Source organism: Dunckerocampus dactyliophorus, chromosome 18 (assembly GCF_027744805.1).
Source record: "Dunckerocampus dactyliophorus isolate RoL2022-P2 chromosome 18, RoL_Ddac_1.1, whole genome shotgun sequence".
Taxonomy (NCBI): Eukaryota; Metazoa; Chordata; class Actinopteri; order Syngnathiformes; family Syngnathidae; genus Dunckerocampus; species Dunckerocampus dactyliophorus.
In genome coordinates this window covers 12492214-12512289 of record NC_072836.1, presented here as the reverse complement: position 1 = coordinate 12512289, position 20076 = coordinate 12492214, and the positions used below count along the sequence as shown (strand labels likewise).

Genomic DNA, 20076 nt, shown 5'->3' with positions numbered 1-20076 from the left:
AAATTGGAGCTTGTAATTTAAACAAACAAAAAAATGAAATACGTTGTTTATCACCTGATCAAAAGTTTAGGACCACAGACTATAAAATCTGCTCAAAATGTTCATTTTCTGTCAGGCATTCGCACAGTCATGCCCTCCTGATGGCTAAAGCTAAGCTTTCTCTTTTTGAATGTGGTTGAATTGTCGAGCTGCATAAGCAAGGCCTCTCGCAGCGTGCCATTGCTGCTGAGGTTGGGAGCGGTAAGACAGTCATTCTAAGTTTTTTGACAGATCCTGAACATTATGGAACAAAAAAGTCAAGTGGTAGACCCAAAAAAAAAAAAATCACACCTGTTCTGAGCTGGAGGAGCCAGTTGGCTGTCCATCAAGACACGGGGCCATTCAGTGGCACACTGGAGCTTCAGGTGGTGCAGGGTCGTCAAACGGTGACTGCTTACGTTCAGATGTTGCAGTGGGCATCCCTGTTGACTGAGGGCCCTCGTCTGTGTGGTCACAGCTGGGTTTTTCAACAGGACAACCCTGTAGTTCACAATGCTCGCTTGACCAAGGACTTCTTCAGGGAACATGTTCCCCTCATTTAAATCCCATAGAGAACATTTGGGGATGGATGGCAAGGGAAGTTTATAAAAATGGCCATCAGTTCCAGACAGTTGATGCAGTTTTTTTTAACCAAAGACAGTTTTTTTTGGTGTAAATTACAAGCCCCACATGTTTTTTGTCTCACTCCCCCCTTGTTTTTGCATATTGTAGCTCTACTTAAAACCTCATTAAGATCCAAATATGCAAAATGCAAATTCTAGCAATTTTCAACTGGTCCTAAGATTTCCATCAGGAGTGTACTGTAAGTTGCCAGGTCAGTTTAAACCTGACCAAAGGAACCACACATTGTTGTACACATTAACAAGAGACATGAAAAACACCTGAAAAATCTGCAATAATACAAAAACTTTATTCTCACAATATCAAAATGGATAGACCTACAGAATTGAAAATTAAAAAGGAAAAAGACAAAACGATGGTAAATACAGTGCCTTAGTTTGGCCAGCTCTTACAATATAAATTGAGAAACCTACAGGAGTATTTTTCTGGAAAAAAAAAAAAATACTCATCACATGCTAGCTTGAAAATAAACTTTCAACAGTGAGGAGAGGACTACAGAGTAAGAGGGCAGAAGAGGTGTGAGAGAAGAACAAATGATCTGAATTTGACATTGCCAGAGATTAATGGGATTTCCAGGTTTCCAGTCAAACTGCACTGAGTTCTGAATTGGGGGGGGGGGGGAGGAACCTTCACAGGAAATAGTCTGCAACTGGCTTCTTTGATGGAATGCCTCTGGTCTCCTGCGGTGCTGCCTCAAATATAATGAATTCTCGTTGTAAATGTTCATCCAGCTCCAAAATGGCGGCCACGTTACCACATCTGTGTATCCACATAGAAAAAGAGAGATGTGATAATTCATTAACAAGCGATCGACAACTACGATGATATTAATCAAGATCTAACATTTGGGGTTTTAAAAAGGAAAACTGCTCTTTTTTGGGGGGAATTTTGCCCATCATCCACAATCCTGATGCCAGACATGAACATGTCTCTCTTTTCTATGCGCTTTAAAGATATAAAAACAGTTAGAGACAGCTCAGTAGTGCATGTAATGGGATACAGCTATGCCACCTACACAGACTGCTATTAAAACACCTCCAAAAAACAACGTTTGATGGTTTTATATACATGTGACCATGTAATAATACTTGTGTATTTCAGACATTCTAAGCATTACCGGAACTTCCTTGCTCGGAGTATTATTTCACATACTGTAGCAACATCGGAGAAACCTAGCGGTTAACTTTTCCAAGCTCAGAAATAAAAACACAGCAGCAGTACGAATACGTAGCCTTACCTTTTGGTAATGTCTGAGGCGTTGTGAGCGTGACGCTGACGCGCTATGGGGAAGTCTGTGGTGAAGCTAGTTGGGAGCTGGCTAGTAGCTAGCCAGTGTGTTATGGCTAAGCGTCCATACGGCAGTAATGTAGTTCGATCGGCGTAACGACGTTAATAACAATGACGCTGTAGCTTGGTTAATACGTTACATGTAAATAGAGTGTTGTTGGTGCTTTTAGGGGACTTTATAGGAGGAATAAGTATGTCCCATATGTGCAGTAATGAGCTGTCTCTTTTGATATGTTGTTATATCTTTAAAACGCACAGAAAAGAGAAAGACGTGTTCATGTCTCACAAAAGGTTTGTGGATGATGGGCAAAATCCCCCAAAAAGTGCAGTTTTCCTTTAAAAGGAATACAGTATCTCACCAAAGTAATCCCTTAGATTTCAGCAATCACTTTTATGACAAGTACAGCGGAACCTTTGTTAGCGTCAATCAGTTCTGACAGAAATGTATGCTAACAGAATAAATGTTTCCCGTAAGAAATAATGTAAATCCAATTCATCTGTTTGAGAAAGCCAAAAATGGGAACCCAAAACACGTTTTCATAGTTTTACAATTATAGTTTTACATCTTGTCTTTAGCAAGAACACGTCTTCAATGAAGGTAAACATAACCTTAAAATGTTCTTTTTTACATTTCAAATTGTTGTGCATGTAAAACTATAACAACGTGTTTTGTGTAGATAGATGACGGAGCTGACTTGCGTTTCCTGTTTCCATGTATTAGCAAGCTAAAGGGCATTTTGTGATAACACATGAAGAAAATTAACCTCAAAATGCATGTAAATCGAGGCAAAACGTTTGGCTACATTTTTTTACGTTACCCGAAAAACACACGAACCAAGTCGAACGCTAACCGAGGTTCCACTGTGTTAACTATCCAATATTTAATATTAGGAGGTCCATTTCTTCTGTAGACCACCCCTCTGCCTAGTCCAACATATCTAACTGGGCATGAAACTGTACCCGTGAGTCGCCATTGTAGGCGGAATTGCCCATGCAAGACAACATGAGCTGGAGCGGTGAGACACTCGTCTCTTTATAGCACGCTCTTCTCCAGCAGAAATAAAGGCAATCTAGTTGTGTATGGAATGAATGGCACGTTAAGTTAAGATGTCCTTCACCTCCTGCTCAAGCTTGGCCAGGTTGCCCATAAAAATGGCACGCACCTCGTGGTGGCGTACAAAGCAAATAGCACATATGCAAGGAGCATTCAGGGACATTGGGTCATTAAAATTTTTTCGGCAAGACCGGCGACCCACTGAAAATGAATTTGCGACCCACCAGTTGAGAATCAACTAGAGCAGGGGTGGCCATTACGTCGATCGCAAGCTACCGGTAGATCGCCAAGGAAGTTTGGGTCGATCACGTAAACGTCACTTTGTAGTTGTCATATGACATCAGTCAGCTGACATTAAGCTCCCCTCCTGATTCGCACTCGCTCCCCCGCAGCGTTTGAAGCTACACACGAAGATGCAACTTTCATCTTTATTATTGTGACTGTGGATGAACTAACTCTGCAGTAAGATGTCTATATCTATAACAAAAGTTATCTTCACTTGTAGCGGCTAGTTACGTAGAAAAAAAGTATTGTTTACTGGCTTTGCTTGGCGTCATGAACTCCACTACAGAAGTCAGTGTTTTCTACACGTTCGCTTCTTAAACTATGATTTCATGATGAAATTAAAAATGTGCTCATTGGTGAAACCTTTTCAATATTTTGCCTCGACTTCGGCTGCATTGTCTTTTGCATAATCATTTTAAATTCTTGTATATCGGTAATGTTTGATAGCGAATGCTAACTGGATGTAATACACTAAGTGTTTGCCCTAATGAACGTTACATAGCTAATGTGACTGACATATTACCAGTACTCAGGTTATGTACACAACTATTTAGGAGTTATGTGTAATTATCTTTATTTCCATATTGAAGTGAATTATGATAGCAACTACTTGGATTACCTGTAAACTTTGAAAATGTGACTGTGAAATACTAATCATTAATATTTACAATAGAATTTCAGAGTTTACTGGTTACATTTTGTATATGTTATGTTTTATAGAAAGCAGTAGATCATTTTGACTTGTACTTGCATGCTGAGAAAGTGCATGCACTCCTGATATACATGTAAAACATACATAAATATCTACTCATATTTTTGAATATAAATACAGTAAATATATATATTTTTATAGTAGTGGGTAGATCTTTGGGACTTGCTCATTTTAAAAGTAGCTCGCAGGCTAAAAAAGGGTGAGCATTCCTGGTCTAGAGACATGCCTGGCCGATCCAGCTCACATGTTCCACACACGCTTGACACCCTCTGAAGCAAATACGTTTATCGTGATCTCATTAGACCACACGACATGGTTCCAGTAATTCATGTCTGTAGTCTGATTTTCCGCTTTCTTGTGCATAATCTTCTAGGACGACAGCCATTCAGATCAATATGATGCATTATGCGGTGTGTGGTCTGAGTACTAGCAGGCTGACCCCATCTCTGCAGCATTGCTGGCAGCACTTGTACGACTACTTTCCAAACACAACCTCTGGATATGAAGCTGAGTATGTGCACCTAACGCCTTTCATCAACCATGGTGAGGCCTGTTGAGGGTGGAAGCTGTCCTCTTCAGCGCTGGATGGTCTTGCCCACCCTGCTGCAGCTCAGTTTCAGGGTGTTGGCAATCATCTTTAATCAATTTTTTTTCAGTGAGCAACAATTCCTTTTTCACATCCTTACAGAGTTAGTGAAGTGCCATTTTGAGCTTCCACTGACCAGTATGAGGGAGTGTGAGTGTGATACCACCAAATGTAACACACCTGCTCCCCAGTTGCCCCTGAGACGACCTTGTAACACTAACGAGTCATATGACCACAAGAGAAAAAAAATGCATATTAGGACAGTTAAACAAAGGGTGTACTCACTTTTATTGCCAGCGGAATTATTTTGAGAGGACAGCCAATTTACATGGTTATCAAAGCTGTACATTGACAAATTTACATTGTATCAAAGTGTTGTTTCTTCAGTGTTGTCCATGAAAAGATATTATAAAATATTTGTACAAATGTGAGGGGTGTACTCGCTCGTGAGATACTGTTAACGTGAATAAATATTTGGTGGTGGTCAGAGAGGCCGTTGAATTGGCAGCCACATTTCTGTCAGTATGGATAATGGATTCTTACTGTAAAAATCACTAGGTATCTTGAAAAGTGCTATATAAAATTATTCTCATTTCACTGCTAGAGAACAATGTGTTCACAGAAAATATGGCCACTATTTGCTAGTTTTGGATAGGTTCACTGTGAGGCGTACTCAATTTCAGTCATTTAGCCAAAAAAGGCTGTGTGGTGAGTTATACTGACTATTCTAAGCAAGCTGCAAGTTCAACACATTATGGGTCTTTCTGCAACAATCGTAAAAACTTTGCTTTCCGTTGTAAAAAGAATGGCGCAAGTGTGTTTTGCCTAAAGGTAGCTACTTGAAAAGTAGCTAAGTGAAAAGTTTACAGTAAATTTTGGTTTATAATTTAATTTCATGATTTTTTAAACTTTGTGTATTTGTTCTACACTTTTTATTTACAATTCCAATACAGCAAACTTTAGTGCTGGTGATGAGTTAGTTCAGAGGTGGAGTCGAGCCGGTCAAAGAAGACACTTTCCGTGTGTTATTACATCACAGGAATGAAGCCTCCGACACAAAGGGAGATTTTAGAGATTTCAGTGTGAAGAGTCTTAATCTTCTTGCCGAATATGGGAACTGCCAGCCAATCAATAAAGAAACACTTCCTTATTGTGTGTAGTATTCAAGCAACAATACATGTTAGGGAAGACTATGCTCAGGGCATTGAGTCAATCGCAACTGGACTGTTCAGGTTGTCTTCAACCATTTCTTGCCTCTCGTCTGAGCAGGCTTAATCAGTTCATGCTCAACCATACGTAGGACAGCTCCAGTCTGGCTACAAAAGACCGTTCTCCTTGAGGGGTTAGTAAGATCTGTCTATAAACTCGGACACTTGGGTGTTGGGCAGATCTGCCTACAAGGTAAATTTGCTTAAAGGGATTGTTTGGATTTTTTGACATGAAGTTGTATGACATCCCTGTTAGCAGTGTAGCGCATCAACAGTAACTTTTCCACGACTTCAGCCCGTGAGCAGAGTTCTGGTCAGTTTTTGGTGCCGAACAAAAGTAGTTCCGGGTAGTTGGCTGAGGTCACAAAAGTGAAGTGTTTTGCTTCTCAGAACAATATGCGTTCAAATGAGTAAAACATTTGCATCATAAAACCATTCCTCCCGAAAAGTTGACCTCACAATTGCTGAGTGTTATGGTCTCTCCCCTTTGTATCACTGCGCTCTGCCGCCTATCAATTGTTGCGTACCTTTCCACTTGCCAAAAACTGACCAGAACTCTGCTCACAGGACAAAGTAGGGTCACCGTCACTGTTGATGCACTACAGTGCTTATGGGGATGTCATACAACGCCAAAATCTTAACTATCCCTTTAATGTTGCACTTATTAACATTGCATTGCTGGCAATGCTGGCACCTTAAAGAGTTTTATCCAGGGGATCGCCATCTCCCCCCACCTCTAAGGGATTGCATACAGGTTGGTAGGTTACATTGCTGACTGACTTCTTGATGTCCATACAAACACAAACTGGAAGAAAATAGAACATTAAAAATACTCTATATCTTACCTGTAGCAGTAGTTGGGTGCTGACCACACCGTGAGCACAGTTTCGTTGAAGTGCCACTTATAGCCTTCCATGACCAGTTGATGTGCTCGGCAAATCATGTGAATGTCATTAGCAGCATTGAACTGGGCCACCACATCGCTACCAAACAAGTAGCCAGCACCCCTAGGACTCACCCCCCACCCTGTAGTGTCTGAGAGCAGGGACACAAAGTGAGACTACATTTTTTACATTGCAAGGTTCCAACATATAACTGAAGAAAAATATAAACGCAACACTTTGTTTTTGCTCCCATGTGTCATGAGCTGAACTCAAAGATGTAAAACTTGTTCTATGTACACAAAAGGTTTATCTCGCTCGAATATCACTCAAATCTGTCTAAATCTGAGTTAGTGAGCATTCATCATTCATGATTCATAACCTATCCACCTCACAGGTGTGGCATATCAAGATGCTGATGAGACAGCATGATTATTGCACAGGTGTGTCTTAGGGTGGCCACAATAAAAGGACACTCCAAAATGCCAGTCACCATCTGCTGTGACCACCATTTGCCTTAAATACCATATACAGCGATCCAGAGCATCCCAAACATGCACAATGGATGACATGTCAGGTGAGTACGCTCTCCATGCAAGTGCTGGGATGTTTTCAGCTTCAAAATCCATCCATACAGTAAAATGCATCTGTGTTGTGGATGGAGTGGCCCATGGTGGCAGTAGGGTTATGGTATGGGCAGGCGAATATGTTATGGACAACAAGCACAGGTGCATTTTATTGATGGCATTTTGAAGATTGCAACATGTTTGGGATGCTCTGGATCGGCGTATACGCCATTAAAGGCAAAGGTGGTCACACCAGATACTAGGAGTGCAACGATACACAAAACTCACGGTTCAGTTTGGTACGATACATTTGTGTTACGGTTCATTATTTTTTTGATAAAAAAATAAATTGCCTTGCCTATTTTAATTTGATTGAAATTGCCAACATTTGTCCCATTTTTCTACATTTTCAGCATGGTATGAATGTGGGAGGCGGAGCTCAGTGGCTATGTGCTTGACAATGCAACCTAAGCCATAGTTGATCGCAGATACACTGAGCTTTCAGCACAGAACGGCATCAGTAGTTGATAAAATAAATATGAAACTGTGTATTGTTCGATACAAGGGTCAATGTTCGGTACACATGTGTATTGATTCCCCCCCCCCGCCAACAGAAGGAACACCTGTTCAATAATCTCACTGTCTCATCTGCATCTTGATATTCCACACCTGTGAGGAGGATTGATTCTGAGTCATGAATGCTCACTAACAGAAATGACAGATTTGTGAACAACATTTGAGAGAGGTAGGCTTTTTGTGTACATAGAAAATATTCTACATGTTGGAGCTCACAAAAAATGGGAACTAAAACAAACGTGTTGCATTTATATTTTTGTGTAAATTTGATCACTTTGAAAATAAGATACTGATTACCTTCTGGGTCTGACCAAAGCAGGTCACACATGGGCCCATCATGGGGCACTTCCTGTTTTCTATCAATAGTCCTGATTTGATCCAGTGTCTGGATGGAAGGAGATAGGCCACCATGCACACAAAATATCTGAGGGGACACAAAGGACTGAATGAAAACAGATGGACCACAATAAATGAAATCAGAAACTAAAAAAACTACGGCGGGTGGATCCCCCGCTCTATACTCCCGAAGTCCGTGGCAGTGCGGAGGCTGGTCGGATGCACCTCGCCCGGCCATGGCAGGTGTCTCTCCCCGCTTCAGAGTTTACAGTCACATTGGCATTTTCTAATCTAATCGTTCGTGTAACGCAGCACATCGTAGTGATGTCCGTTGGCTGTGAATTATAGCGACTGTAATCCACAAACAATTATAAGATACGTTTGTTGTATTCAGCATACAGTATGGATGTCCTGGAAGTACGCTAAATAAAAGATGTAAACAACATGATCATATGTGGACAGCACACCACATTATTCAACTTTATTCAACTTTTGGAATCTATTTTTTCATCTACAGTATTTTCCTAACCCATCATTTTTTTTAAATATCATGACTATTAGTTTTCAGCATACTATTATTATACCATTGTTACTATTATTATTGTATTTACAGTGAGTTAACAGTTGTAGCCCATCATTCATGTGTATGTGTCATTCCTGCAGGAGATGCTGAGCCAATTCAAGTCAGCTGCTACACAATACAGCACTCAAAGACCTTTCAAAAGATACAATCTCAGTATGGAAAAGTCAAATACAACAAAATGCAGTTCTGTACTTTCTTACAAAACAATCTGAGAGAGATAATCAATGACATGAGGAGGGCGAGGAAAAAACAGAGGTTTTTAAGCCTTTCAATGATGCTTGATAAGGTTTAGACATTGGTTGACATTTGTTATACACTAAGCCCCCAACTTACGAACATTCGGAGATACAGACACAAGCCGACTGGTCTATATTGTCATGTATTTTGCCTTATAAGTCCATATTTATTTATGTTTAAGGCCATATTCACATGCTTGACCAGTAGAGGGCACTGTGACACTGCTAATGGGACCAACAGGCGATGAAGTCCAGGGGGAGGAGATGTGAAGAAAAGACAAGTTGGAGCTGTACCATGCAACCCGGACAGATCGTGTGATTAAAGTTTATGAAGAGTTAATAGGCCTGCTTAATTCTACACCACCCACAGAACACTACCTTTTTTTTTCTTTTTTTTTCGACTAGCGAACGGTCGTCTGGAACCAATTGTGTTCGTTAGTTGGGGACTTAGTGTATTATTATTTCTATTTCATAGTTATATTTGCTACATTTTCTATTTGTATAAATGTTGTTACAGTGCTGGTTGTAAGCTGTTCTTTATTACAATTGTTTGATGTTTTGCAATAAATGTCAGTTTGTAAAAATGTGTGCCTTTTATTTAAAAAAAAGTGTTCTGTTCTGAGGTGTTCTGGCTATATAACATTGAAATAATGTAGAAATGTATGCACCTTACTTTAAGGTAGGAAACATTTATTATAAACAATTTAATTAGGCTATGTTGCAGCCACCAAGCTGTGAAGGGTGATGGCGTAATAAGAATCAAGTGGTGTCCCATTCCTTAGTGGCTTCTTCCCCTTGGCCCTAGGTTTTAAGGGGTAAGGGGGAGGGATAAGACAAGGGGCTAAGGGGAAGAACTGGGACTCAGTCTAAGTCTTCCTGTACCCTTAGCAGGGATACCTAAGCAGAATGTTTCCACTTCCATTTTGTAGGGATGGTGTATTTGGGGTCATATTCAGGATTTTTTTTCCTCCATCACATCAAATGGAGCAGAGCTGCCAATATTTGGAATCCAGTAGATTCCCCCAGTGTTAACTTTGTTTACTAATAATTTGTCATAGTTGATCAATTTCCTTTTTTTCACATTTTCCATTTTCAAACAGAACAACTGATACTTTATTTTAAGATGCAAATTGGTTAGAAAATAACCAATTTTGCTTGCTATGTCACACTTTTGGTACCCCTTTCAGTAGAATGACCCACAATAACTGAATAAGGCTTGTCAAAAACTGTCGATATATACGAATATAAATATAACCTCATATTATTACACAATTTCCTATGCATTTGATTATACTTTACTAACAAATTGATGGATAACTTGCTTTGAAATGAGAAGTGAAGTGAGAATGTGAAGGTGTCAAGCAGATATTCAAGTATTTAATTTGGATTAAAAAAAATGCTTGGAATATCTTTCTGCATGATCACATATTAAAGTTAGCAGAACTGCACACAGTACAATTTTTCTGTCAAAATTAACAAAACAGAACCAATACATTTAGAAAGAAAAAGGTGAAGTGCATTATTGACACATTATTCCCTGGATTTTGTGGGCCACATAAAATGATGTGGCAGGCCATGTCTGGCCCGCACGACTTGTGTTTGAAACTTTGCGCTTTACAACAACATTGCTTTAGGATGATTGCAGATTTCTACACAACATAACTTAATTCCTAAAATATTGTTTCCCCTGCTATTACTTGTATATTACAGGGGTGCCCCAACAGCAACTACTGCTTCTAGTTCAAAACCATCTGGCATCAAAGTTGGCTCTCTATTAAGCTTTAGCATCATATGGCTGCTGCTGAACACATTTTTACTTCCAGACTTGCCAGCAGGCTTATCCTTTTACGCAGAAGAAAGTCAAGCCTCAATTAATTGCAGCACGTGCTGGTTGCTGCTTCTAATAAGTGGCTGCGATAAATACTCTTGTTGATACAAAAGGCTCAACTTCCACATGATGCATTTTTAACAATGGTCAACACATTTATTTTCTCTACACAGTATACTGCGTTTGATATAACAAAGCATAAAACATGCATCTCACCTTGCCATCAATGATAGCAGAGAGGGACAGGTAATCGAATATCTCGGTGCAGTATCTCCAGACGGTGACAGAGCCATATTTGCGGAGGCACTCATCATAAAAACCGTAGACCTGGGTGATTTGCCGAGACTCGTGATTTCCCCGAATCAAAGTTATCCTGTCTGGGTACCGGACCTGAGAATGAAACACACGACTATCAGAGGGACTAAAAACCCAGCATTTGCTACATAGCCCTTAGCAGTAATTCATATGTAGCATGAAGATACACTTATTTATATGACATACAGTGGTGTGAAAAAGTGTTTGCCTCCTTCCTGATTTTGTCACTCTTAAATGTTTCAGTCGATGACTGAACACAAAACGCATTTTATAATTGAAACTTTTTATTATTAAGGAAGAAAAAAGTCCAAACCTACATGGCCCTGTGTGAAAGTGAAAGCCCCCGTGTTAAAACAATTTAACTATGGTTTACACCTGAGTTACATTTCTCTAGCCACACCCAGGCCTGTTTACTGCCACACCTGTTTTCAATCAATAAATCACTTAAATAGGCAGCATGCCTGACAGTGCAGTAGACTAACAGCCACAAAAAGCTAGACATCATGCCAAGATCTAAAGGAATTCAGGAACAAATGAGAAAGAAACAAATTATCTATCAGTCTGGAAAAGGTTACAAAGCCATTTCTAAAGCTTTGGGACTCCAGCGAACCACAGTGAGAGCCATTATCCACATATGGCGAAAACATGGAACAGAGGTTAATCTTCCCAGGAGTGGCCGGCCAACCAAAATGACCCCAAGTGAGCAGCGACAACTTACAACAACATCCAAAGAACTGCAGGCCTCACTTGCCTCAGTCAGGGGCGGATCTAGCTTTTTTGAAAATGGGGGGTGTGTGCTGGAAATGGAGCGGGTGGTTTGGGGGCCCTCCCCTAGAAAATGTAAAAAAATTAAGACCTCATTTCCTGCAATCTGGTGATATCTGAGGCCAATTTTATGTCCTTAATTTCAAGATTTTGTTGTTATTTTTATCCTTGGAATATATCGTTTAAGCCAAAACATTCCATTTATAAAATTACCGGTACTAGGAGAAACCCATTTTAGCTCAATTTCCTGAAATATTTTCCAATTTGAAGCAGCTGTAAATTCCAAGGATTTGAGAATGATTTTATGTCACTGGTGATCGCTTTTCTGGTTAATTTTCATTGAGAATAGACAACAGTTTTCATTATAGTCATGATGCCAGAACCTTTATTTTGCACCTCCACCTGAATAGCCATGTACAGAACCACGTTCAATGTCCAATGTAAATGATCAGCCTGACAGTGGGTTCAGGAATAGCAGGCGTCTCGGTTGCATTCTGGCATATGCGTCCACCACGCGCCCATAATGCAGATGCATGTCCCTATGGACATACATCAGAATCAGGCAAAAAAAAAAAAAGAAAAGTGAATACCAGGTATATAATAACTTTTCAATCTGTCTCTCATCAGACCAGAGAATTTTGTTTCTCATGATCTGAGAGCCCTTCAGGTGTCTTTTGGCAAACTCCAGGCGGGCTGCCATGTGCCTGCTGTGCTCATTGGGACTTTTCAAGCAGCAGAAATTTTCCTATAGCCTTCTATAGAAAATTCCTTTGACTTCATGCTAGGTTTGTGCTTGAACATGCACTGTCAACTGTGGGACTCCAATTAAGTCCAATTGAGTTTTACAGCAGGTGGACACACCTGAGCTCAATTTTGAGCTTCATGGAAAAGGGTGTGAATACATTACATGTTCATTACAAGTGATTTCTTATGTTTTTAATGCATTTACATTTTAAAAAACTTTGTTCATGTCAGTTTGAGGAGAAAAATATATTTTCAGTCATCCCTCGCTACATCGCGGGTTTTCACAAATGAATTGATGATAGTTGTTTCGTGGTCGTCTGTGGCCTTTTAGGCAAAAAACTTTGAAAGACAAGTCACATGTAGTAAGTATTCTGGTCACCAGGTGACAGTAATGTTACACTGATGAGACATTTCCTTGGATTACAGTACCTTAACAGTGCATGGAGTCATGCCATGTCTGACATGAACACAGTGTGGAAGTTTTATGTTTTTGGGTTCCTACTTTGTCCTTCTTTCTCACTCTGAAACACTTTAAGTTTAAAACAAATAAATTGGAGGCTAACTAGTTAGCTCGGTAGCTTGCTATATGCTATGAATGGCGACCGTCCTTTATGGCCCTGCAGTGATCCCGTAGCCTGCACACTAATGTTGCAAACACAGAATCCGTTTTTTTTTTAAATAACTGGCTGGGAAAATCGGACACAGTGGCTGAGTAAATAAAAGCTGAAGCATAACCACACAGTACAGGCCAGAGTCTTCTTTTCTTAGACGGGTTAAGGCAAGTCCTTTAATCAGTGAAACAAAATACTGCCCTTATCTTATGTCGTGTATTTTCTATGCCACTGCCTGGGCATGTGACTACCATGTGACAATGTTTTAAGATAAAAGCAGGCGTGTGTACCTTAAGAGCAAGAAGTAGAAGGAATGTTTCCACACTGTAGAAGCCCCTGTCTACAAAGTCACCCATGAAGAGATAATTTGTCTCTGGAACATCTCCACCAACCTGTCGTGTACAAACAAAACGAAAATATGACAATAGTGATAAGAGTTTAGAAACTGAAAACATTCCCAGTAACACCCTATTCCACCATTTTACAAGAAACTGTGAAAATGGGCCATTTTTAAAATTACATGTTACGACAAGAGATTAAGAAATAACTTACTCGAAAAAGCTCTTTCAAGTCATAGAATTGGCCATGTATATCACCACACACCTGTAAAATGAACACTGGTTGTCACACATGATAATAAATGGTCAAATTTAGGGCAAACAAGAAAAATCAAAAAATGACTTACTGTAACAGGAGAATCAACTCTCTGGACATTGCTTTCTTCCACCAAAATCTCTCTGAAAATATAGGTCAAAAATGACATATTATTCATCGTGTATAATTTAACGCAGGTTGAAAGGAATCTTAACATATTTCAGTTTAAATTGAGGTGATTTATCAGATATAAAAAATTATAAAATAGTGTCACAGAGAAGCCGGAGCTTGAAAGTCTCCCGTTTGGAATAATTTTACCTTTACCTTGAAATACATACACAGACAAGTGAAAAAGTAATGGAAAGCACTGTGCTGGCATTTCTTCAATCGAGGTTGGGAATGGGGAGACAAGCTGGATTTATTAATGCTGTTTTTCAGGCAATAAGGACCTTTAATTTCCTAAACAATAAACTAATAATTCTGACTGTTCAAACAGCTACTGTTGCACTTATCACCATTGTTGCAAGTTCCTAACAAGAAACGTTGTGACTTATATATTCTCATTTTTTTTTTACTTATTTGAGATTTGTATTAACAGTATTGCAGAATTACCAGCAAGCAGTTTGGAGTTTTAGTTTTATTTTAAAAATCACTTAAGCTTTTTACACAAAAGCTGGGCAGTTTTATGGTTTGCATTTTTCCCCAGATTACTTTAACGAAAATTAACCTTTTTTTAAAAACAAGGTACTGAGCTACAATTACAGCGTACCGTTACACCCCTAATATATATATCAGAAACTATATATTAACAGTACAAACAATACAAAAACAACATATAATAAAGCAAAATTATTAAACGCTATAATTATTTAACAAAGACATTGGGAATTGTCAGATGTAATATAACACAATACATGAGACAAAATTGCAAATTAAAATTTGTAAAGCACCTGTTCTACATAGACAAGAGATTCTCATAGCATTCAGTGCAGTGTCTATTTGCTTTTTAAAAGTGTGGACTCAGTTTCTACCAACAGGTGTTTTGTGGATGCATTACAGTATATAAACTTAGGTATATTGGGCTTTCAGGTGAAATTTCAGGATGAATCTAAAATGCACTACAGTATAACCTTTTACAGGTGAACTTTTGACCTTCTTTAAACTTTTAAATTCACATGTTGAACTATTAATGTTTCACCAAATCCTGGACGCCTGTGGACATCCGCTGTTTGTCTCTGGATCTCTGTTGCAACCTACTGACACTGGCCACTTCCCTCTGAGAACATCCTGTTTGAAGCCTCACCATGGCAAGGTACTGTTGATTGATCAATTGTTCGGTGTGGTCTTGATCTCATGATGTCAAAGTGTGAACTGCATGATGAAAGAGGACTGTTTGAATACTGGACATTTGTTGGTCCATTTGTGAACAGCCCGTTGTGCAAAAACTACTTTAACACTGAACAGCTGGACATGTGCATTCAATGGTATAGTTCACCTGTAAAGGTTATACTGTATTACATTTTAGATTAATCTGTAATTTCATCCAAAAGCCCAATATTCTTAGCTTTATTAGTAGTGTATATGTATATATGTTTATTACCTTGCTTTGGCACAAAGTGCTTTCACTTCATTTTCCTTAATAAGTTCACAGCGTCTGAGCTGTTCAATCTGTCGGTCCAAGTCGCTGATGTCGCCCATCGTCACACACATAAGTGAAGCTCCTCACTCACTATGACCTCACGCAGTTATCCCACCCGGTCACTAGTAAGCAGGCGCTTTGACACACAGGTTGTGGAGAGACCGCTCCCTTGGAGCAGCTAATTCTTCGACTGTTACACGTTAGGCGCTCACTTGAAGACACTGAAGATCTATTTGGATTGGCGAGAGAGAACATTTCCAGACATGAACAACGTTATAGACTTTAAACACAAGTCAACTTATCAATTTGCAGTACAACTTGCAGTATGCAGTACAACTGTGTCTCGTTACTGTACAGCTCGCAAAGAAATGATGTTGAGTATGGACTTAATCTTAATAATTATTATAATATTATATTAATTTCTCCCAAAATGAAAAAAATACTATCACAAAGAACACTTGAGAGGCCGAGAGCGTGAGGCCTATGCTAACTAGCGAGCATTAGCATGAGAGTTCACCACAACCGATGTTAAATAACTAGTTTTTACTAAGAGCAGCCTTGATGTACTTTGTCACTTTTTAATAACAATCTATACAACGTTATACACAGATGAAATAGTAACTTAGGTACGAAATTGTGACGGTTAACGAGCAAACACGCTTTGACGACGTAAACATTAGCAGCATTTAGTGATACGGGTAGTAGTTTGTAAACAGCCAATAATAGCGACATATCAAAATGATCCACACCAACCACAATGTGATATTATTACCGCGTGGAATAAGAATGAATAAGTACCAGTTTGTTTCATTACGTGGAGAGTTTCTTCTTCATTCACCAGCTCGTCTCCTTTTCTGCTCGTGTCGTCATTTCCGGTTAACGTTTTTTTTCCTCCGACAGATACCGAGTAGTACATTACCGCCACTCCCAGGGGTCGGTGTGTCATAACAAGTGACAGTAGTATCGATGCCAAAGATAATGTCAGCATGGGATAGATTCTTAACTGATAAAAATAGATTTTTTCAGTTCTCTTCTTTATTTTCACAAAAATCTTGTTATTTTTTAAATTTCATATTGTGAAATTGTTGATATTGCTTAATATTGTGATATTATTTACAAACAAAAACTCACCACAGGAAATATGTCCTAATTGGACAAGAGGTTTTGGGGGCAAAAAGGTTAGATTTGAAAGATGTGAATCAGAGCCAACAGTAGTTTTTGCTTTTGTTTAGTTATTTTGACTTTATTTTTGTAATTAATTAATTTATGTATTTATTCAATTCATCATAATTTATTTAAATTATGATGATAATGTATAGGGGGAATGGTGTATTTCTACCAGTGCGGTGCATTTGGTATGTGGGCCTTGAGTGGGGACACTGCCAGGGCCAGTATTGTTAAAAAAAAGGGGGGATGTCTGATATTTTCTTTTTTGCCGATATCTGATATGCCAATATTGTCCAACTCTCAATTTCTGATACCGATATGTGTAATATCACATATCTCCTGTCGTGGAATGAACACAACATATCTGTTGTGCTGTTAATGGTTACAGCATCAGCAATTAACTTCCCAATGTGACTGCAAACACCACTGTACAACATTATAAAACATCTGAGAAATACTTGCGATTAGGCTTAGGCTGTGACATTTGTTTTAAAAGTCAGCAGAGTAACCATTTACATTTTTTGAACATCAAAAAGTCCAGGGAAGAAAATCAAGTCTCATAATTTTCATGTACTGTATGCCTATCACTATTAGTGCAGCAGCACGCTGTATTCGTTTCCACGCCACACTACAAATTGCAAGTACATAGTAATTCAAAATTAACATATTTCGCACCATTAGATTTTAATGAAATTTCATCTGCAGATAGATATTAAAGTGACTTTATATCCTACATACCTTTTATCTTGTCCTGAAGCTCTGATACATGACTTTAAAAGGCTTAAAGGGATAGTTCGGATTTTTTGATCCCACTTGGTTTGGTTTGGTTTGGTTTAGTTTATTTGAACATGAAGGTTACAATGGAATACATCTCGTGAATCATTCTTTGACAGTTCCACATGTCCAAAAGGAGTAGGAAGAAGCAAAGCTTATTTAATCCTACCCCCCATCCATTCTACATCTAGTACAGTACATGTAGTTCACTTCCTGGATTCCATGTCATGTTTTCAGTGATAGTCAGGATAACACATAATAGATAACGGTGAGATAACCCTCCCCCCCCCCCCAAAAAAAAGAGAGAACATTCATAATAATGATAATAATGATGACAATACTAAATAAATAAATAAATAAATAAGAACAAAGCTTTTTTTTTTTTTTTTTTAAACACAACAAAGAAAATTATAAAAATAAATAAATAAATAAATAAATAAATAAATAAAAATAAAAAATAAAATTTAATTAAATAAATAAAAAAATAAAATAAAATAAAATAAAATAAAATAGAAAATAAAAAAATAAATAAAATAAAATAACAAACCTGACAGAACAATCAGGACTCTTCTGCCTTGTATTTAGCAAACATCAACTGCTTGTGTTGTTTTTTGAATTTGCTCATCTCTGTACATTGTTTGAGTTCTTTACTCAATCCGTTCCATAATTTAATTCCGCACACGGAAATGCTGTGGGTTTTCAGCGTTGTTCTCGCATATAAATGTTTTAGGTTTAATTTTCCTCTAAGATCATATTTCTCCTCTCTGATTGAGAAATACTTGATTAGATTTTTGGGTAACGAGTTATTATTAACTTTATACATTATTCTAGCGGGTTGAAAGTGTACTAAATCTGCGAATTTTAATATCTGTGATTTTAAAAATAAAGGGTTTGTATGTTCTCTATACTTGGCATTATGAATTATCCTCACAGATCTTTTTTGCAGTACAGTGAGTGAGTGAAGATTGCTTTTGTAATTATTTCCCCATATCTCCACACAATACGTTAGATATGGTAATACTAAGGAACAGTACAGAGTGTGGAGTGATTTTTGATCAAGAAGATATTTTGCTTTATTCAATATAGAGATATTTCTCGCCACCTTTTGTTGTATATATTTAATATGAGATTTCCAACTCATTTTTTCATCTATTATAACCCCAAGGAATTTATATTCTTCCACTTTTTCAATATCCGTTCCATTAATTTGTATTTGGTCGTACGTGTCCTTTCTACTATTACCAAATAACATTATTTTAGTTTTACTTAAATTCAGAGATAATCTATTCTTGTCAAACCATGACTTTAATATGACCATTTCATCCTTGACCTTTTTAATGAGTTCTTGTGTGCTTTCACCAGAACAGAAAGCAGTGGTATCATCGGCGAATAAGACCAATTTTAAGTTGTTAGTTACTTTGCAAATGTCGTTAATGTACAAGTTAAACAGTTTTGGTCCCAGTATGGACCCCTGTGGTACTCCACACGTATTGTGTAGACTCCCAGATGTATATTCTCCTAGCTTTACAAATTGTTTCCTCTTTGCTAGGTAGCTTTTAACCCAATTTAAGACTAAACCTCTAATTCCGTACCTTTCTAATTTTGAAATTAAAATAGTGTGGTTAATTGTATCGAAAGCTTGGTCTCCTAAGTCCAGTTCTGGTCAGATTTCCATGATGAAGAACGTAGTTCCATTTAGTTGCTGGGGACAATTAAGTAAAGAGTTTGGCTTCTCAAAACAATATGCGTTCAAAAGATTAATATGTTTGCATCACAAAAATGCCTTCTCAAAAAATTCAGACCTCACAAAATGCTTGGCATGATCTACTTCGCCGCAGCCATCTTGTTTACGTATGTGTTCCACAGCGGAAGAAGATGCGAGTGTCTTCGTCACCTTCACATGAACCCACAGGATACGGTGGGAGACAGATTTAATGCAGAGGTTTGAGTTTTTTGAGAAGGCATTTTTGTGATGCAAATGTTTCATCACAGAAATCTGACCAGAACTGGACTTACGAGAAGGAGTGGGGGGTAAGTCACTGTTATTGGACGACAATGCTGATGGGGATGTCATACAAATTCATGTCACAAAATCTGAACTATCCCTTTAAAGTTGGACAGATAAGCAGCATAAACAATTGATGCATGGAATGGAAGGAGTGAGCTAGCTTGCTACTAGCCACCCAAGGTTGTTTACACACTTCACGATGTCATCATTTGCGTGCTGGAAAATATGGAAGCCCATAGGTCTATATACAGCATTATGTTTGTTATCAGCTTTCATTATGGGGAAAAAAATCCTTATACCGATAATGACCGATATTACATTTTTATGCCAATATCGGGCCAATAATATAGGTAGGCCGATATTATCGGACATCTCTAATAATAATAATAGCTATTGCCATACGTTACCATTCAAACCCCAGTCCCTTGTTCAAGTGCCGATGTTGGTACCCACTACACCGATCAGTTAAAAAACAAACTCTTACAGTTTACATAAGCGCCAGCATTAACAGTTCCAGCTTGTAGTTGAACAATGCCAGATCACTGCTTTTGTCTTATTTACTTGTCGAGTAAATAAGGAAGGCAAGGTGTTGCCAGGCAATGGAGGAGTGTGTCCAAGCTCTGTCGTCTTGGCTCTATCACTGGTCAGGGGTTAGGTTGCA

At 38.4% G+C, this 20076-nt stretch overlaps 1 protein-coding gene across 1 annotated transcript; it reads right to left on the bottom strand.

Moving 5' to 3' along the window:
- Positions 1–928: 928 nt before the first annotated feature.
- Positions 929–16389, bottom strand: LOC129171365 (serine/threonine-protein phosphatase 4 catalytic subunit B). The gene is made up of 9 exons (XM_054759947.1): positions 16265–16389; positions 15428–15695; positions 13919–13970; positions 13786–13836; positions 13524–13625; positions 11015–11188; positions 8113–8239; positions 6638–6827; positions 929–1419 (listed from the first exon to the last, which is right to left on the bottom strand). Exons 2-9 carry the CDS (start codon positions 15535–15537, stop codon positions 1290–1292), a joined length of 936 nt encoding a protein of 311 aa, XP_054615922.1. The 5' UTR covers positions 15538–15695; positions 16265–16389; the 3' UTR covers positions 929–1289.
- Positions 16390–20076: the final 3687 nt, after the last annotated feature.